Source organism: Vitis riparia, chromosome 8, assembly GCF_004353265.1.
Source record: "Vitis riparia cultivar Riparia Gloire de Montpellier isolate 1030 chromosome 8, EGFV_Vit.rip_1.0, whole genome shotgun sequence".
NCBI lineage: Eukaryota > Viridiplantae > Streptophyta > Magnoliopsida > Vitales > Vitaceae > Vitis > Vitis riparia.
In genome coordinates, this window is record NC_048438.1 from 21,459,378 (window position 1) to 21,479,189 (window position 19,812).

Sequence of the window (19,812 nt, forward strand, 5' to 3'; positions counted from 1 at the left end):
GTTTTCATTTTTCTATATTTTAGAAAACAAAAAACATTTTTCATTTTCAGCACCAATTCAGATTTTTTTTTTAATCGAAAAACAGAGAATAAACAAAGTTAACATTTGGTTATCCATTTTTGAAAGCAAATTACTAATTTTATTTGGAAATCAAGTTGTTCTTCGGCTATGAGAACCCATTGATTTCATATGGGCTTGGCCTAACAGGAGATAGATTTTGTCCTATCATAATGTTGATAAAGATAATGCCTTGGGGTTTCAACAGCGCCAGCGACAACCAATTCGACTAATACATGTTTTAAATGTCAGTGGAGGCAACACTGGATGGGTTTGATGAGCCAAATTAAGGTGGAAAGCTTAAATACAAGTGATTAATGAACAACATATATACAACATATATATAATATAGGAGTCACTCATCTGCTTTCCAGAGCAAATTAGCTAACCAAGACTTATTCTGATGAGAAGACCAGCTCCTGAAAGACCTTCCCCCTGTGCTCAAAATTTCTGAATTCATCAAAGCTTGCACAACCTGGACTGAGAACAACTGCATCCCCTACACATTAATAACAAAAGAGGTGATGAGCTTGATGTTATATTCCCTTTAACAAATCACCGTTCCTAAAGTGCGTGCAGTGCAGGATCTTTGAACATGTTTAGGTATTGTTTTTGGTATTCCATTACCCAACTACAATAACAGCCACAAAATCCTAGCAAAAGCGACTCCATGATATTTCCCTATGGAACAATTGAACCCAAGGAAACTACATCTCCTCACCAAGTATCAAAGAGAAAAAGTTGAATCCTAATAAAATACATATCCTCATAAACTACATGATTATGCTTTTATTGAAGAAGACTAAATTTTTTCTAGCACATTCTCTCATTGAAGAAGACACAAACCATATCTTGCCACACTCCTAGCACAGTTGACAGCATCCTCCAGATTAGCAGCTTCAAAACAAGGAATGCTAAGACCATTATCAGATAGTGTCTTCTGTATCAGAGGTCCGGAAAATCCAAACTGGGGAGCATCCATGCAAAGATATCATCATTCTTTCACGTAATGTAGTAACTAAGTAAAAATTAATAAACCAGCACCCATACTAGTTCAGTTTCCACAAAGACGAGGGAAAAAGAAAAAAGATGGCATACAGTGATTACACATCGATGATACTTTAGTGGTTCCACCAGCTGCTCAAAACCATTAGGTTCTTGTGAATTTGAAACCTGCAAAATAAAAAATAAACTTAGTAGTTTGTATCTACTGCTACTGTTGGCCCTGTACCATCACATTTTATAGTTTTATGAATTTAATGCTTCACTTCTAATAAAAACCAGGATAAATTACAGAAACCTTCCATGAGGTTTCTGACAATAACAAAGACCTGGCATTTTCCTGACAAGAAACAAAAACATCCCCTCCCTTTATGGTGCTTGATTGACAAGCAACCATCCCTCCATCAGCAGTTGGAAACTGCTGCCAACATCTCCCTCTTAACTTCTGTAAAATGTTAAAATCACCATTTAGGATTCATTATCTTTCTATGGACTCCACATTTCTAAATTTCCCCTCCAGTAAACTGCTTCTTGTGTAAATCAAAGACACCATAGCTCTTCCAACATAGCTCTAATGCCAACAGAAAGGAAAAAAAAAGGAACTGCTCTACAGGGTAAAAACTACAATATATTTGAGTTGTACACAAGGTTTAATGATTCAATATTGGACCCACCTATCAATGCTGTCAGCAGATTTCAAAGGAACATATGGGTATATAGGGGGGATATGAATTACCAATAAATAAATGATGAGGGAGTTAATGAGAACTCAAGTGTTTTACAAATTGAGTCATTTTCACATTAATTTTGCAAGCAACTTCTTTTTTATTGGGAACAAACAAACCAATCATTTTATAGAAAATGAATACTAAAGAACAAGAAGGATGAGCTATCATGCATAAAGAAGAACAACATCAAAACACGACAAGGATAAGGAGAGGTTTTTGCAAGTAACTCATGAATTAAAAAAACCAAAGCAAGATAAATAGCTGTATTTTTTTTTTCTACAAGATAATAATCATATTTTCAAGGTTGTGTTAGGATTCACACCACACACAACATAATTCTATCAGCAATGGAGGAAAGAGCCAACAATCAAGAAAATTGCATTGATAAAAAAACTTACAAAGATTGGGTAGCAGACATTCGAGAGGTCTGCAAACTCTCCCCACAGTCTCACTTAACAACTTTTTTCCTGCCTCCTCCATTTTTCCTTTTTCTTTCTTTTTATTCTCAATCCTCACTAACTCAGCCCCAAAGAACCCAATGCAGTCTAACGGAATCCAGCTCAGCACAACTAACAAAAAGCAACTAAATTACACTAAAAAGGATAAAGGTTGTTCATTGATTATTTCTGGCTCGCCTAGCATATGTGAAATGCACTGGAGGTCTATTAGGTTGATGATCTGGGATTCATTCTTTACGACTCTGAACAGTTTAACTCTTGATTATAGAAAACACCGTTTAGAAGTAGACATGAAGCACTCATAAATAAATAAATAAATAAAAAGAAGCTAGTAAAGTAGTCTTCCCTCACAAGACCATTTTAGCCATGTCACATAATCAGCAGCAATAAAACACAAGGGGAAAATTGCTTTCATTGGCCATATTCCAGATTTCTTTCAAACGTGAGACAAACCACATGTGCATCTACATGCATATTTCCACCACTTAAGCATATCAACCATATGATAACAATCATGTCAATAACTCGTCATTTGGGTGTGAGACAGTTCTTTTCTGATGTGCCTATGATAATTTCGAGATCCAAAAGAAAGTAATAGACTCTAGAGATTGATATCCAAGTAGATATCGTGGGCCTTCATACACTTAAAGGAAGCGATCAGAGAATTGGGTTGCCTGTACAAAAAAGAAGAAAAGAAAGAAAGAAAGAAAAAGACAAAGTAACCTTTGCAAGACCACCAAGTAGAATCACAGATTTTTGCTCGTTCAGACCCAGCAGTCCTGTGTATGTTGCTTCAACATTTGTTGCCTTGCTGTCATCTATCCAGGTAACTCCATAGGAATCCTTGTGTACTGCAGAATGATACTTAAAATCAGAACATTTGAATCCAAATGATAAAATAACTAATTATGGAAATTAATAAAATAATGCTGGTGCACAAAAAATAAAAAATAAAAAAACGACTGAACCATCAATGCAAATAAAAAACAGAACTACTCAAAGTTTGATTAGAAAATAAAACATTTCAAGGAGATATGCATGGATGTTCAATGACAACAAGATTCAAAGATATTTTTGTCCATTTTTCATTTTTCACTTTTTATTTTGTGCTATGTGACTGCGTATCTAATTTTCTGCAGGGAAAACCACTTTGACCAGTTAAAATATGATAAAGATCCCAAATTCAATGCAAATAATTTAAAATTGTGCTTTCAAATCAAGAAAAAATGCACAAGTAGCATTTTCACAAATCAAATATCCAGAAACTTCCTTTTAAGAGGAGGTTATAGATGTAGATTTCTATCAAATTGATTTTGCACATTTCAGATTAGTTAGACACCCAACAACAATACATATTCTGATTTTGCAGAAAAGGAGGTACATCTAACAGGTTCAACACAGATCAGTTTGCAATTTGCTTGAAGTATTTCCCATAAATTACATTCCCAAATCAATATATTGTAACGCTGTCAATTCTCCCAACTAGACAATTCTTGAAAACAGGGAATCATGCCCTATAGATAATAACAGTGTAAAGCAACTGTTTTTTGAAATTGTCAATATAATGTAATGGTATGAGTAGGTCCAAAGGATCTTTCTTTTTGAAAACTACCTTAGTAAGTTTCATATTTATGCAAGAGTAATCCTTGCAACTAATTACAACCATGAGAATTTCTACTCATGAAATTGCAGACTTGCAAATACAAAATAATAAATAAATAGAGAGAGAGAGAGAGAGAGTCCTATTTGCATAATCAAGTGCAGATTTGATTGTTTCTATTCTAACAGTAAACATTCAGATATTACACTACAGAAACCATCAAACACATGGTTCTGTAAGGATCTCTCGAAAGAAAAAGAAGATGGTACAATATAACAAATAAGATGACCATCCATTTCCACTTACCAATCTGCATCCTATGAGGTGGCACCCTCAGTTTTTCAATAGTTGAACTGATGGCTTCAGTATCAATTCCCATATCCAGTCCAAGAACAGATAATGCAGCCACTGCAGCATTGTAATAATTGTGTGTCCCCATCACATTCAAAGCACCCAATTTAAGCTCTGATACAACACCAATAGCAGGAACTCGTAAACTGGCAACCTTTTCCTCCATGTCAACCTTGAGCACATAAGAAACTAATGTCAATGCCACATATGATGAATAAAACAATCCAAAGTGAAGATACATGATGAAGAAAATTCCTTTTCAATCACAAACTTAAAAAAATGGATTCCCACACATATATAGACACATTGCCCATGTCAATGGGTGCAGTACTCAAGTTTAAATATGCCAATTTGGGGCATTTCTAGCATCAAAATAGTAAGCATCAAAGAGTTTGATGTCCCACCATGAAATTGGATTGATATCTTAGATGGCAACCCCTCTTATTGGGCCTCCGTATTATTGTTTTGATAGGCTGTTCTCTTTCTTAAATATTTACTCACAAAACTACTAAGCTGGAAACATGCCATTTTGAGAAATTTGAGTACTCAAATCCAAGATTTTCCTAATATATATTAGAACTGAGACATTTCTTACTTTGACACCTGGAAAGGCTCCTATCCAAGCTAGGTTAACTTCATTCACAAGTTCCTCCATTGCTTCATTCAAGAGCTTGTTACCTAGACAAATTATATAATTGGCAGTTATAAATAAACTTTCGTAAGTTACAGAAAAGAATGAGAACCAACAAGATTTAAGAAACTAACAAAAGAAACCACATGCCAAAAACAAAGGTATGATAACAGGCTAACTGTCAAAACCATGAAGGGTGTTCTTAGCACCCTCTGCTTAAATATTCACTCATGGGATTCAAAATTGTCAGCCTCGTTTATGAATGTAGTCATATGCACTAGTACACAAGATTCATGCTTCACATTCCTTAAGAATACATTCAGAAACTGTATTAAGATCAATCTAATTTAACTGAAGGAAAACTTATGTTCTGTAAGTGAGGGTGTGTAGACAAAGAGATCTAATTAACAATTTAAATAGTGTACTATTTTAAATCGAAAATACCAAAAGGTAGAATTCCCAGCTTGCTGTTGGTCATGTGAGAAAGTAAGCGACACTTGGTGATTGCATAGTTCTTCATTGTTTTGTGCCTTTCCAGATGATCAGATGTGAGGTTTAAAACCACAGCAACCTGAAAATATGCTCATAAAATTAATAAATAGGAAATAAAAACAAAAAACAAAGCCAATATGATGGTGCTTGGGAGGTTGTAATGCAATATCCTAGAACCCACTCACTGAAGGGCAGAAGTGCTTGTTAGGAACTTCCAGTTGATAACTGCTAACCTCCACAACTGCAACCTGGAAATTTGTTGTAACATCAGTTTAGCAAGTAACTATCTTGACCTTCAGAAAAGTAGATCAAACCTTCAAGAAACAACTAAATCATAAACTAAACACTTTGTGGATGGGGTGACATGCAAAAAATCATGACATAAATACAATCGGCTGGAAAGAAACTGTCAACCAAAACAATCAAATTACCTGTACAGGTTTTGGAGAAGGACACGTCAAACATTGGATAGCAGCTTCCGAGAGTGGAATCCCAAGGTTCCCCCCAACAAATACCTCAATGCCTAAATGACTAAGTATCTGGTCAAAACAACAGAAAAATGACTAAGATATTGTCATCAATTAATTCCTATAGCAGTGAGGTGAGTTTAGAACAAACAGAAAGAACTAAGTTACAGGAGCAACAAAATTGTTTCAAGACTCTTTTTTATAGATACAAAGCCAAGATGAATATATCCATTTTCACAAATATATCAGTAATTTCATTTTACAGATACAGGGATATATTAGGAAATATTGGTGGAAATTTTGACAAAAAAATTGATGGGACAAAAATTGATTATGGAAATGTTGGCAGAAACTCCAAAAAATGATAGAATAAGCAAGAATAGGATATAATTTGTCATATTCGACAATAATATCATATGCGCTTATAAGAGAGTACATTAAATATTTGATTTCATTAAATGTCAACAATCTCATCTTGTTAAAGATAATATTGGTACAAAAGACATAAAGTTTCAATCATGCTGATTGTATGTATGAACGTACAATGCAAAGGTATTTTGAGTTCTACCTACTACCTCTCCGTGGATGGGAAACTAAAGATTCTCCCATGTATTTGTTTCAAATCCTCCTTGTATTTGATATGGAATGTGGTATGACATTTTTGTAGGAGGATTGTTAAAAATATCATAATCTTCATTAGTTGAATTTGAACCTATTGAATATTTTTTAGGAGGTTAATCATAACCCATAGTATAAGAGGGATAGATATTGGCTAAAATTGTTGGTCGCATTTGATGAGTCACTGAATTAAAAATGTATAGATGGAAATGTTCATAAAAAAAAAATCGATAGAATACAAATTGATCAAAACTCATGGAAATATTAGAGAAAGTTCCAAAAAAATAATAAAATAAGCAAGAATATATACATGTTGAAGTTTTTATTGAAATGTAATTGACATATATTTGTGATATTCAACAATAACATCATGTGCGATGATAATAAATATAAATTTTGCATGTGTACACTCAAGTTAATGTACATTAAATACTTGATTTCATTAAATGTCAAATCATTTATACATATTATATTGTAATGAACCTAATGGTCTTTTAGTACCAAAATGAAGTTTGATGTGATTCCATTGCAATGTTAGATGAAGGAATCTCATCTTGTCATAAACAATATTAGTACAAAGACATAGGGTTTCAATAATATTAATTGTAAATACAAACATATCATGCATAGGTATAAAGTCCTACCCTCTACCCCTCCATGAATGGGAAACTTGAGGTTCTCCCATGTGTTTATTTCAAATCCTCATTGTATTTGATATGAAATGTGGTATGACATTTGTGTGAATAGAGGATAATTAACATACCATAATTTTCATCAGTTAAACTTAAACCTATCAAATAATTTTGAAGATACCATAATTAACATACCATTTGATGAGTTATTGAATCAAGTCTTTATACTCATTGACTTAAAACTGGCTAAAAATGAGTCATCATTGTATGGTGTTATCCTTCATTGTCTTCCTCTATATGGCTTTCCAATAGCTCCAATGCCTAGAGCAACTCTTCTAAAGTATGGTCTTTGTCTTGTGTATATAGTGTGTGAAATCATCTTCACAAGTGAATGAGCTTAATGGATGTTTACTTTGGTGTTGTTGTCCAATATCATCATTTCTAGCATTATCATCATCTCAATCGTTTATTCCCTCCCCTCTTAAGACATCATTCTCGAGCATGTGTAACAATTCATAAATCAAGATTTCTAACGTCATCATCTAAGTGTAGAGAGTCGATTTGAAACAACTAGATGAATGGGCATAACACAAGTTAAGTCATACGACAATTGGACAAAAGGTCGAAAAACTAATATTTAACCATCCTTATTGGGACCAAATGGCAAAGCTAGTGTCAATATATGAGTCATTGTACTCCATTTTTCGAATCATGGATTCAAAAGTTGTTCCCATGATGCCATATGTCTACGAGTTAATTTGAGTGATAAAAAAGAACCTTGTTCATTGAAATGCTAGAGATTGGATGTTATAAATCATCAAAGACCATTAAAATAAAACACTCAAACATCCACTTCATGCGGCAAGTAACGAAGAACTATCCATTTTTAAAGGTTGTTAGTTTTTAATGTATTAATTTTATTTTACAAAATATTAATTGTATTTAACTATTATAGTATACTTTCTCAATCCAAGGTTTCGATATAAACTTAGAGTTGGTAGCAATCCCAACCTACTTGAAGTTATCCATGAGGTTTTTTCCAAATTAGACCCTATAGTCGAAGCCCTTGATCAATTTGAAATTGAGGTAAATTAATAGGGTTATAATACAAAGTCTCGTTTAAATTACAATTTCATTTGATAGTGACATATTGAATAGGTATTTATATTCTTCTGAGATGCAAAGAGAGGATTTGATGATCAAGTAATGATTGCATCGAGGTTAGAAATGGTTCCCAATGAGCATTATTTATTAATAGAAATATGATTTCACTGTCATATCATTGTAGATTTAGAACATAAGTATTCATATCATTTATTTGGTTGCAGCTGAATGGTGGTTCATGTATGGAAACTAGACCTTTACATTGAGGAAGTTGACCAACAAGGTTCTATCACAAACCACATCATCTTCAGCTTGTGAGACAAATTGGAGCACATTCACTTTAATCCACACAAAACAAAAAAATTGTCTTGCTTACCCCAGACTACAACAATTAGTTTTTAATTTCTATAACATTAAACTAAATACACAATATGAAGGAAGAAAATGATAAAGTTGTTGAGAAAGATTACCTTGATTTGCTTGACATTTCGGCTGAGATAGATGAAGAAGAGGAAAATCAATTGTTCCAATGGGTCAAGCAGAGACACTTGGGTGATGATGTTAAAAATCCCGATCCACAAACTGTCACACATACTCGAGAATGAAGTGTTGATGTTCAAAGGATGTTATTCAAATAAGTTTATGGTGAGAGTTGCAATAAAGACACAGAAGTTTCATTTTAGTTGGCAATCAATTCCCATCCTCTCATTGTCTCCACTGATATTGGACATAATAGACCTAGTCCTATTATTTTTTTTGTTCTAGTTATGATGCTTCAAGAGGAAAGGGAACCAATAATAGAGATGATAATAATGTTGGAAATGGAGGGGATATTTAACAACAACACGAAAGTAAACATCCATTGAGTTCATTCACTTGTGAAGATAATTTCACACATTGTACACAAGTTGAAGACCATGACGCTAGAAAAGCCGGTACATGCATTGGAGTTATTGGAAAGCCATATAAAGGAAGACATCAAAGGGTGACACCGTATAATGAGGACTCGTTTTCAGCTAATTTTGAGTCAATGAGTATAGAGACTTAATTCAATGACTCATCAAATGCAACCAATATTTACTCCCTTTATACAATGAGGTATGGTAAGTTTCCTCAAAATCATTTGATAGGTTCAAGTTCAATTGATGAAAACTATGATATGTTAACTATTCTCCTTTTACACGAATGTCATACCACACTTCATATCAAATAGAAGGAGTATCTGAAACAAACACATTGGAGAACCTCAAGTTTCCCATCCATGGAGAGGTAATGGGTAGGACTAAAGATACCTATGCATCACATGCTTGTACTTACAATCAATATTATCAAAACTCCACGTCTTTGTACCAATATTGTTTCTAAGAAAATGAGATTCCTTCATCTAACAATGCAATGAAACCACATCAATCTTCATTTTGATACTAAAGGACCGTTAGGTTCATTACAATATAATATGTATAAATTATTTGACATTTAATGAAATCAAGTATTTAATATACATTAGCGTTGAGTGTACACTTACAAAATTTATATTTATTATCATCCCACATGATATCATTGTTGAATATCACAAATTCATACACATGTCAACTACACTTAAAAAAAAACTTCAACATGTATATATTCTTGCTTATTCTATTTTTATTTTTATTTTTTTTTCTCTAACATTTCCATGAGTTTTGATCAATTTATGTCCCATTGATTTATTTTTTGTTAAAATTTTCATCAATATTTTCTAATATATCCATCAAATTAAAGTACTGATATATCTATAAATATTGATATATTCATCCTTGCTCCAAACTAAGTACAAAATAATTCATCATCTCTAGTAAGTGATCATATTAACAAAACCATGCCTGCTTTAATTCGATCTGTTTTTTTTAAGGCAAAGATAGAACATATTAAAAGCGCCAAACAAAAGGGCGCACAAAAGTGTACACATGGTATACAAAGTCCCCAAAAGGCCAAACAAACCTACTTTACTTCAATTCATACTCATTATATTACACAAAAAGATATATTCAGTAAACTAATAGGTCATTTCCTCCCCTTATTTTTTTCATTTAACAAGGAACCAATTCTTATCCTACGTCGGATGGATTGGGGTTTCAACTACTCAAAATTGAAAAACATGACAATTTAAAACTAAAATGAAAAATGTTGAAGAATTAAAATAACAAAATAAATTACGAGACCTGTCCAGAAAAAGTAGCAACAGTAGATTTTCCATTTGTTCCAGTCACTGCTAATATCTTAATACTTCTTGGAAGAATTTCTGCAGCAAAATCCAACTCAGACAGTACTCTCTTCCCCTTCCATTAAACAACAATAAACACATCATACGTAGCTATTCAAAAAAAAATCCTAATACCATGCAGAAACATTAGAATAGTAAGTAAAAAAAAATTTCCAACCCATTCCTTCTATATCATGCAGGACGTAGGAATGATGTTTCTCCTTCTCTAATGAATAAATATCAAACAACAATATAAACTTACTGACTGCAACAAGAAGGAAAGTCCATGACTTTCCAAGGGAACTCCTGGTGAAACAACTACCATATCAGCATCCTTGAGAAGCTTTGTGTCGAAGTGTCCAAGAACGGTTTTCAAATGACCATGCTTTTCAAACAGGGGATTGAGCTGCAACCATGAAGTATTTCCACCATTTAGATGCATATGCGACAGAATGTTAGGAGAACCATGATTGAAACATAAGTGCATAAGTGGAATCATAACATAGACCTCTAACAAACTCAAATTCTCATTCTGGTCAATAGCTATAACTGAAGCACCTCTAGCAAGAGCAAGCTTTGTTGCAGCTCTACCAGATTTTCCCAAACCTATAACCTGCAATTTACATGAGATATTTTAATCACTTTGCACGGGTATATATCCAACAAGAACAATACGAATACAAACGCAATAGAAAAAAATAATGACTAGGGGCATATAAACCGGATGCTTTGTCAAAAATACGTCCTTTGATCTCTAGGTTTTAAATTATAAGATGAATGATGCTTCCAGTTGCCATAGAAGCTTTGGATAGTCAGAAAAGATTCCAAATCCACATTGCTTTAAGGTGTTGATGCTGCTCTGCCAATTAAATTCTACATATTGCTTGGTAGGATTTTTGTACAATAAAATGCTTGAAGATAAATAAGAAAGAGAAGCAGAGAAACATGCTCATGGAGATGGGATAGGTGATTTTCTGTTTTTCATCATATACGAAAAGCCTGGGAAATCTTTCATGATGACACGGCAATTAGACAATAAGGAATTTTCTTTCTCCAGTTCTCTCAGCAATCAAACATAGAAAGATACTCAAAGATCACATTAGGTGATCTTTTCCACCAAATGTAATGGAGCCTAGATGACCTTTCATTTTAAGGCAACAGATATATGGCAGAAAGGGAAGCAGAAAAAAGTGCCCACTGCCTTTTCCATTCGTATGAGACACGAGAAGACTTAGCCGAGTCCATCTTTCCCCTGAAAGATGGACGTCTTACTTTTCTCAGGTTTTCTCATCGCTTTTCTCAATAAACAAACAGCTGAAAAAAGGATCAAGAAAGAGAAACAGAGAAAGCGCTTACAACATGGTTTTGGATTTTCCGCTCGAAATTTGTTGAATAGTTCAAAATTGTCTTTCCTTATATTGGCCTCTGGAGAAACAGATGAATTAAATGATCTTCTCTTTACGATCCGGAATTTTATTTATTTTTCCTTCTGAAAGAAGAAAAAAAGTTGAAATACATTGAACAAAGACGAGCAAAGAAAGGTAAGCCCAAGGAAATGCTGAGCCAGGATGATCTTTCCTGAGATATCAGAGCAACTATGCCATGAGAAAAAAGATTATTCAATTTCTCAGTGACCAAACACAACCTAAGAGGGAAATTGTTTTGAAAACTGTTCAAGAAAACTGATGATCTACCTCTCAGAAATCGAACTGACAATGGATTACGTTTTCTCGACAACCTAATGAAAATGTTAAAGTTCCCCTTTCTTCTACTACGTTTTATCGACAACCAAATAGAAGAAAATCAGAGAACAAAGCTCACGGCAATGGATTATGTAATCTTCAGTTTGCAATAGAACAAAAGAAAATATTAAAAAGAAAAAGAAAAAGGCGAAATATAGAGAAGAAAGAGAAGCAGATAAGCACTCACGGCAACCGATTTGCCTTTAAGGTCGAATGTGGGAGCACAGCATTGAACCGTCCTCGGTATCGTCTTCTCTGAGTGATGAGATTTGAAAATTAGGGTTTGGTTTTTACGAGAAGGAAATCGAATCTTCATGGCGTGGGGCGTTAGATAGCCGTTGCTAGTCAGCGTGCGCAGAAACCTTTATAAGACAAATTTGGAAGAATTTATAGTAAGGTTTTCGATGTAAAAATCGAATTTATTTAATTTGAAAGCGTTTAAGATCATTAAACATGTTAGTAAATTAGCTATGCATTGTTATTATTAAAATGTACTGAGGAGAACATTGGGCTAACAATAATTAATGCGGAAATATGTTTGTGTCTTTAATAATTAAAAAAACGACTTCTTACCGAAAAGGTAACAATTATAATCATCAAATAAAGAAAATAATCTATGATTTGATACTATTATATGAACAATTTAAAGAATGTATGAAACTTGTTATTAGACAAAATAAAACTTTCATAAAAATACATTAAAATCAAGGAAATTTTAACTTAAAAAAAAAAAAAATCCATAAAAATTGAAAAGAGGGAGACACCGAAAAAAGAAGAAGATAACGACACATTTCTTTATACAAAAAGCAAGTAAAGGAATTCCATGCAAAAAAATAATGTAAAAAAAATATATATCATAAAGTAATGGATTTTAAATTAAAAACCAATATTTTTATTTTTAAGTATTTAGGGTATATTAGGTAATTATTTTTAAAAATAAATTTTTATTATTTATAATAAAAAATTTTGAAAATTTCATTTGAAAATAATAAAAAAACATATTCTTTATTTTTTATTATTAAAAACATAAAATAAAATATTTTAAAAAACATATTTTTATTATTTTCACTGACAATTTCAAATAATAATTATATAAATATTTAAAATAATTCAAAATAAAACAATATGTATACAAATTATTTTAAAATATATTAAAAACATATATTAAAAATATTTTAAATTTTTAAATAAATTTTTATTCTATAAAACATCATATTCAAAAATTATATTTCACAAGCGTATTTAAAAATGGTTATCAATTAAACCCATACTTTCTATTTTAGCTTTTAAAAATTGATTGAATTTTAATTATATCATTTTATTTAATTAGGCTGTTTAATTGTTAACGGGCACGAAAACAACTTTTTGTTTTAAAAAATGAATGAAAATCCGACTTAATCAACATCATATCATTAATTTGATTGCGGCAGTAATTAAACACAATGTACTTTAATCACGGAATTGTCGTTATTATAATAAAATTATAATTACCAACATAGTAAAAAAAAATGGAAAGAGAAAAAAATAAATAAATAAAAAAGGTGGGTCCAAGCCGTGGTGCGCAAAGGGGCCGGTACTTTCTGACTAAGGATCTGCTGGCATGTTCCATTCCATTGAGAGGAACTAAACCGAACGAAACTCCCCTCCGGAATAAGTTTCGAGTCCACCAATCGTAAAAACCCTAATCAGACCTCCAACTTCCGAGAAATTGGATGTTACTTCACTGTTAATCATGTCTTGGGAGCTGATTCTATGGATAATCTTTTTCTTCATCAACATAGCCCTTCTCGGTTCAACTTTCTATCAGGTAAATCTCTAAACCCTAACAACTAACTCACGGTTTACCCATTTACATTCCCTCTGTTAGGTTTCCGAGAAAACTCGGGAAAATAAATATCGGCGGAAATGAATTGTTTGTTTTCCTTTTTACGGTATTTATTATTTTGTTTTCCTCTGGTTTCTCGGCGACCAAACAAACGAAAACATAAGGTTTGATTTGAATTCATTTGAGGAGATTGATATGGAGAAACAGACTAGGTTTGTTGTGAGTCATTTTTTGTAGTTTTTCTTGAAATGTGTGAATGGTTTCCGCAGATTTTATGCTTATCCGATTTGGAGGCTGATTATATGAACCCTTACGAATCATCATCTCGCATTAATTCCATTGTTGTTCCTGACTTTATACTGCAAGGAGTATTGTGCATGCTTTTCCTCTTAACCTGGCATTGGTTCCTGTTCCTGATTTCGGTTCCTATCACTTGCTATAATGCGATGCTGTAAGTATCCATATGGTCAATCTATAAATGATGGTTTCTATATATTTTCTTCTTTTGTGGCTGGCAGTTCTTAGTATAATGCCCATGACATGGTTTTATCATTACTGGTCTCTTAGCAAAAATCATGACTCCTGTTAACTGTGTATGATATCGACTTGGCTATTAAGTCAATTATTATGAATGGATTTAATAATCTTGGTTTTAAGTTAAAAATAATAGAAAAGTATACTCACAAAGAGAGTTCAGCTCCTGAGTACGTCACTGCTCTGCATTATGCTAATTCTCCTTAAGTCCAATGAATCTAATGTGCCATTGACTTCATTTAGATAGACTAATATATATACTATATTTAACTTCTTTTCTTCATGCAAATATCTATCTTAATTTTATGACATTCTTGGAGCTATCAGATCATTGGACTATTGCTTGATGCATATGGAATTATGCACACACAATCATCCATATGGCACGGACCACAAAAACTAGAGTCTGCAAAAAAATATTCTGCATTAAAGGGTTCATCATCTACTGTTTTTCAAATTTGAGTGGTAAAATTAATTGAATGCTTGACAAAACCTGTGCAATAAAATGTGGAAAGAATAAATCAAACTCCCAAATATGCCATGCGTAATTGTTCAACCAGAAGCCTTTTCTTTTCTTTTTTTCTTTTTTCACATTGAGCACATTCAAAGGATCAAAGGAAGTTCATAATCCACTCAGATAACATGAAAGAACATAAAGCTGAAATCATTTTTTATTTATTTATAGGAAAAGAAATGTTTTATTAAAAGAGTGGCTAGCAAAAGGGGATACAAACTGCATATACGAGAAAAGAAGTAATTAAAAAGCACCAAAATGGCGAAAAAAAAGAAGAAATGAAAAAAAGAGACAGACAAAGGCTGGAACATGTCACCCACACCCATACCAGGAATGAAATTTGAAAAAAGAAAAAAGGTCTAAACCCCCTAAAGAACTCTTAGGGACGACATATAGAGCTTTGAGGAAAGCCTCTTTTTAGCCACGTATTAGAATGCTCCTCTTCATTTAAAATTCAGCCCCTGTGCTCTTTTTCTCTAAATGCACCAAACAAACAAGGAGGGACAGATCTCCATATTTTCCTCCATCACTTGCCCATGCCTCACCCATTCGACGTGAACAGAAGCTCCCTGACTGATTGCAGGAACACCTAGAGACTCCCAAACCAAAAGGGCAATAGGTCTCACAACAATTGAGTTGTTTCACTGTGTATGAGAATATGATTTGCAGACTCTTCCATGTCCTTGCACAGATAGACTGAGATATTTTCAGGGGAAGCAATTAGGATAGAATTTAAGTAATTAGATACTGGAGAACAAGATCCTTTTGGCAAATGGTAACATAACTTTCTGGCTGCTGACAGCTACGTCATGTAAATGATTTCAGCTGAAAAATGGTGAGCTGATACAGAACCTCGTGATGAATGTGCAAATAATGCTCCCATATCAGATTGAAACTGATATTAATTTTTAATGACTGAGGATAGATGAAGTGGAGAAGGGAAGATATTGAAATAACTTTTCCATAGCAAGGCATATGCTTTTTTCAGTTGATAGATCCAAACTTTCAGTTTAGGTTTGTCTTTGCATGTGTGTGTGTGCATGTTGGAATTGAAATATTAGTTTATTGTCACGATTTTCTCTTTTGATGTTTCAGGTTTATGAAACGGCAGCATCTTATTGACGTAACTGAAGTTTTTAGAACTCTTAGTGCCGAGAAGAAGTACAGGGTTGCCAAGCTTGCCTTTTACCTGTTTCTCTTTATCATTGTCATTATCAGGTTTGTTATCTCCACTTAGTAGGTTAATAAAAATTTTCTTTTATTTCTACATTTATTTTTGTTTTTGTGCTGGATTTTACATTCTACTCATTTTGTTTTGTCTAACGGAAGGTTTTCCCTGCTGTTTGGGTATAGAATCCTTGCTGCAGGCTCATTGTCACTCTACCAATCTGAAGAAGAATTAGACATCCGCTCCTCTTTTCTAGAGTTCTAGATACTTTAGTAGTACATATTCACCTGTATATTTTACTCACTTTGAACACTTCAATTAGGTTTGGCTATTTAAAAAGTCTACTGGAGTAGTTTACAGACCTAAAGAATTCACCATGTTTTTCTGATTGTGGCAAATATAAAAAATACTTTACCCAAGACTTAATTTTTGTACTGATAGTTGTTTGTTATTCCCATAAGTAACTTTTACACTGGTTATTTAAGTCATGGCCCTATTTGTGGAATCAAACTCCACATATTATTTATAATATCTGTACCTATCAAAAATATTATTTATAATATCTGTGTTTTCATCTTTTTCTTTTTTGTGTCTTGTATTTTTCTAGACTTTTTGTGGATTGAATTGGTATCATTCAAACCTGGGACTTGCAATCAAAATGTGGATATTCATAGTTTCAGGGGATTGAACTAATATTTGTGGGTTTTCCTTGGAAGAAGGAACTTTTGACTTGTCAATCTATAGATATTCCTTTTTCATAGGAAAAGAGCAAAATAAGTTTACTGGAGTGCCAAAGTCACAGAATTCAAGTCATGGGTAAACCATGTAAGAACAAAAACACCTATGTGGGGAGCCAAAGCCAAACGGTCTAGAATCCAGAATGCCTACTTCCCCTTAGACTCCATTGCTTTGTATACAAAGAGTGGAGAACAATCCCATTGAGCTATAGCATAGGAGTCCCCAGGCCCTAAAAGATTTCCTATTCCTCTCTCAAAATGCACCAAACCTTACAATGTAGATGTCTCATGCTTTCTTCCTTTCCCCTCAAATGAATCTGTCATGCCATGACCTTATTAAGTCTCCTGAACTTTCCAGGGTATCATCACTGTAATTATGGCACAGAAAATTTATGAGATCTTGGCTACTGGTGAATCACCAAGTGGTTGGCTGTCTCCTCATTTGATTTTACACGAAGAGAACCAATTTGTGTGAATACATCCTCTCTTAGCTGATAATCAAAATCCTCTCCTCCCAAATGTAAAAGCCCATTTTGAGGGAGCCCGATCTCTGTAAGAATGTATCATGGTTCTCCTATTCCCAGCTGCAAAATTAGATTTAATCGAGAAACATCCATCTTTAATAGCATGGGTTGGTTATCTGTGAATTTTAACTAAGCTTTCCTAAGTTTGTTTTCTAATATGTAGGTACCATAGATATTGAAGATTGGCACATTCCTGCAGATTAAGATCTAATTGAGAAACACTTATCTTTAGTAATGTGGATTAGTTATTAAAATCTGTGAATTAACCAACCTTGTGTGAGTTAGTTCATTTTCTAATTTATAGATACCAACAATATTGAAGAGTGATCTTGCATTTGTGGACTTTTCTCTCTCGCTCCCTCTCTTTCTGTCATGCTGATAATGAACTCTATTGCAGGCTTGTAATATGTATTTTCAACTCTGTAATTGATGAAGAAGATGCAGTGCATATATTTTGATTACCCACTGCGTGGCAGTGTTATTGCCTCTTATTTGTAAGTTTGCTTTTTATACTTCTGATCCCGGGAATTCTGTTATTTTGTTTCTCTAAAAATTTCATGGAGACAAATGCTCTAAAAAGCTTGCCAGCTGAAATGAATTCCATTTCCCACTCTTCATGTTGGTGTACCTCTTTGATTGTTCTGATATCTGAAGGGTTCCCATGGATTTTTAGATTTTTGGGCATTTCGTAGAATGGAACTTTTGAAGGAGCGGAGAAGTGCCTATATCCATTTCGGAATCAGACAAGATGACCCATTCTTCATACATCATCTAATATTTTGTTGGCTTCACTGATTTACATTTATTACCTATATAATGCTTCCATGTTCTGTGCGCTATGTGCTTCGCTGTTTTCTGAGTCATATTCCTTTGTTCAGCTTATGATGCATGCTGTCCCCTCCCACGCACAGGTGGCGGGCACAATGTCTGCATAAATGGCTTCACCATTCTACTATGGTTTTACTAGACTTCATTAGCCAAGTGGCATTTCATACCTGATAAAAAAAATAAAAATACACAAAAAAGGTCAGGAAAAGAACATCAAGGTTTAGTTAAAGCGGTGGTGCAGCTTAGCATGATCAATGATTAATGCCATTTTGGAATAATTCTGCTTTGAGCCAGTGGCCAGTTAGTTATGTGACGTAATCTGCGCTTTGCCTGTTTTACCACTTTTGCACTATAATTTGGCGTAGATGTCTAGCATTCCAGATTGCTGCTGTCTCTACATGTATGTATACTCACACACGGGTGCGTGCGTGGGTTCTGCACAATGTGTCATTTATATTGTGAGGGTTGCACATAAGTTTCAAACCATTTGCCATTTTCTTGATTTATTTTTCCTTTTAGTTTTTCCTGTGTTCTAATATTTTTTAAATTAAAAGTTGAACTGATCACCCATCTCTACAAAGTAGGGCTGCAATTTGAGTGGGTTGATAGTTAATCCTAGTCCAATCAGAATTAAGAAATAATTAATCAGAACCTAATTCTATCCAACCTTCAATTGTGAAGTTCTCAATCCAAGTTCATATAACCCTATTTCTTTAAGTTTGGGTTGAGTCCGGAGAAGTCGGTTTGGACTTGAGTTGATTGGGATAAACTCAAGTTAGTCAAGTTGATGAGGTTACATAGTTCGAAACTGTCTATCTGTCTATCTGGTTTTTAAATTTTTTTATATATTTATATGAAAATTTAAATAATAAATAGGAATAAATTTCAAAACAACAATATATATATATTATAAATGTGATCAAAACATTAAATCGTGTTCAAGGTAGGTTCAGTTGTTTATAAATCTTAGTTTAGTTGTCTATAAATAGTAAGTGGAGTCTAATTTAAATTAATTTCGAGTTGAAAAAATCTAATCCAAGTTAAATCTAGAATTGAAAATGATTGCATTGACTCGCTCAACTGTGGGGTGCCAAGTTGCACCCCTGCCACAAAGCATATTATTTTCATTGTTTGTATCCCTGGTGTCATCCATCCAAGCATTTCAGCGACGCATTATTTGTTGAAGTTTCTCATCTCTTGGAGGGTTCAAAGTTTTAGGGATTTTGGGACCATTCGAGAATGTTTTCTGAAAATTTGTTTTTAGTAACTGCTTTGAAAGTTGGAAAAATAAAAAATAACTTTTTGTTTCTGAAAATAAGGGCGTTTGGCTATTTTATTTTGAAATTTGTAAGTGTGTTTAAAATAATTTTTCTAAAAAATTTATAAATTCAATTTAAATTAATATTAAATGAAATATAAATTGTATTTTGTTGTTAAAAATATATATATATATATATATATATATATATATATATATATATATATATATATATATATATATATTATTTAGTAGATATTACAAAATGTGAATATAAAAAAATAATATAATTGATTTTTA

General features: G+C 33.1%; 2 protein-coding genes across 9 annotated transcripts; one reads left to right on the forward strand and one right to left on the reverse strand.

The window, feature by feature from the left end:
* Window positions 1-116: 116 nt before the first annotated feature.
* On the reverse strand, window positions 117-12,451 carry LOC117920741 (UDP-N-acetylmuramoylalanine--D-glutamate ligase-like). Of its 4 annotated transcripts, none has more exons than XM_034838343.1 (13): window positions 12,312-12,451; window positions 10,891-10,995; window positions 10,645-10,788; window positions 10,342-10,458; window positions 5,754-5,858; window positions 5,505-5,573; window positions 5,272-5,398; window positions 4,792-4,874; window positions 4,152-4,368; window positions 2,969-3,096; window positions 1,156-1,230; window positions 904-1,024; window positions 117-556 (listed from the first exon to the last, which is right to left on the reverse strand). In XM_034838343.1, the coding sequence occupies exons 1-13, from the start codon at window positions 12,438-12,440 to the stop codon at window positions 453-455; spliced, it is 1,524 nt and encodes a 507-aa protein (XP_034694234.1). In that variant the 5' UTR covers window positions 12,441-12,451; the 3' UTR covers window positions 117-452. The 4 variants fall into 4 exon arrangements, with proteins under 4 accessions (XP_034694234.1, XP_034694235.1, XP_034694237.1 ...); XM_034838344.1 differs by having other exon boundaries at window positions 5,505-5,567; window positions 5,751-5,858; XM_034838346.1 differs by lacking the exon at window positions 10,342-10,458.
* Window positions 12,452-13,715: 1,264 nt separating this feature from the next.
* LOC117919585 (protein cornichon homolog 1) lies at window positions 13,716-18,729 on the forward strand. Of its 5 annotated transcripts, none has more exons than XM_034836775.1 (5): window positions 13,718-13,931; window positions 14,219-14,400; window positions 16,093-16,215; window positions 17,824-17,920; window positions 18,305-18,729. In XM_034836775.1, exons 1-4 carry the CDS (start codon window positions 13,857-13,859, stop codon window positions 17,882-17,884), a joined length of 441 nt encoding a protein of 146 aa, XP_034692666.1. In that variant the 5' UTR covers window positions 13,718-13,856; the 3' UTR covers window positions 17,885-17,920; window positions 18,305-18,729. The 5 variants fall into 5 exon arrangements, with proteins under 5 accessions (XP_034692663.1, XP_034692666.1, XP_034692667.1 ...); XM_034836776.1 differs by having other exon boundaries at window positions 18,338-18,729; XM_034836774.1 differs by lacking the exon at window positions 18,305-18,729 and adding an exon at window positions 18,100-18,265.
* Window positions 18,730-19,812: the final 1,083 nt, after the last annotated feature.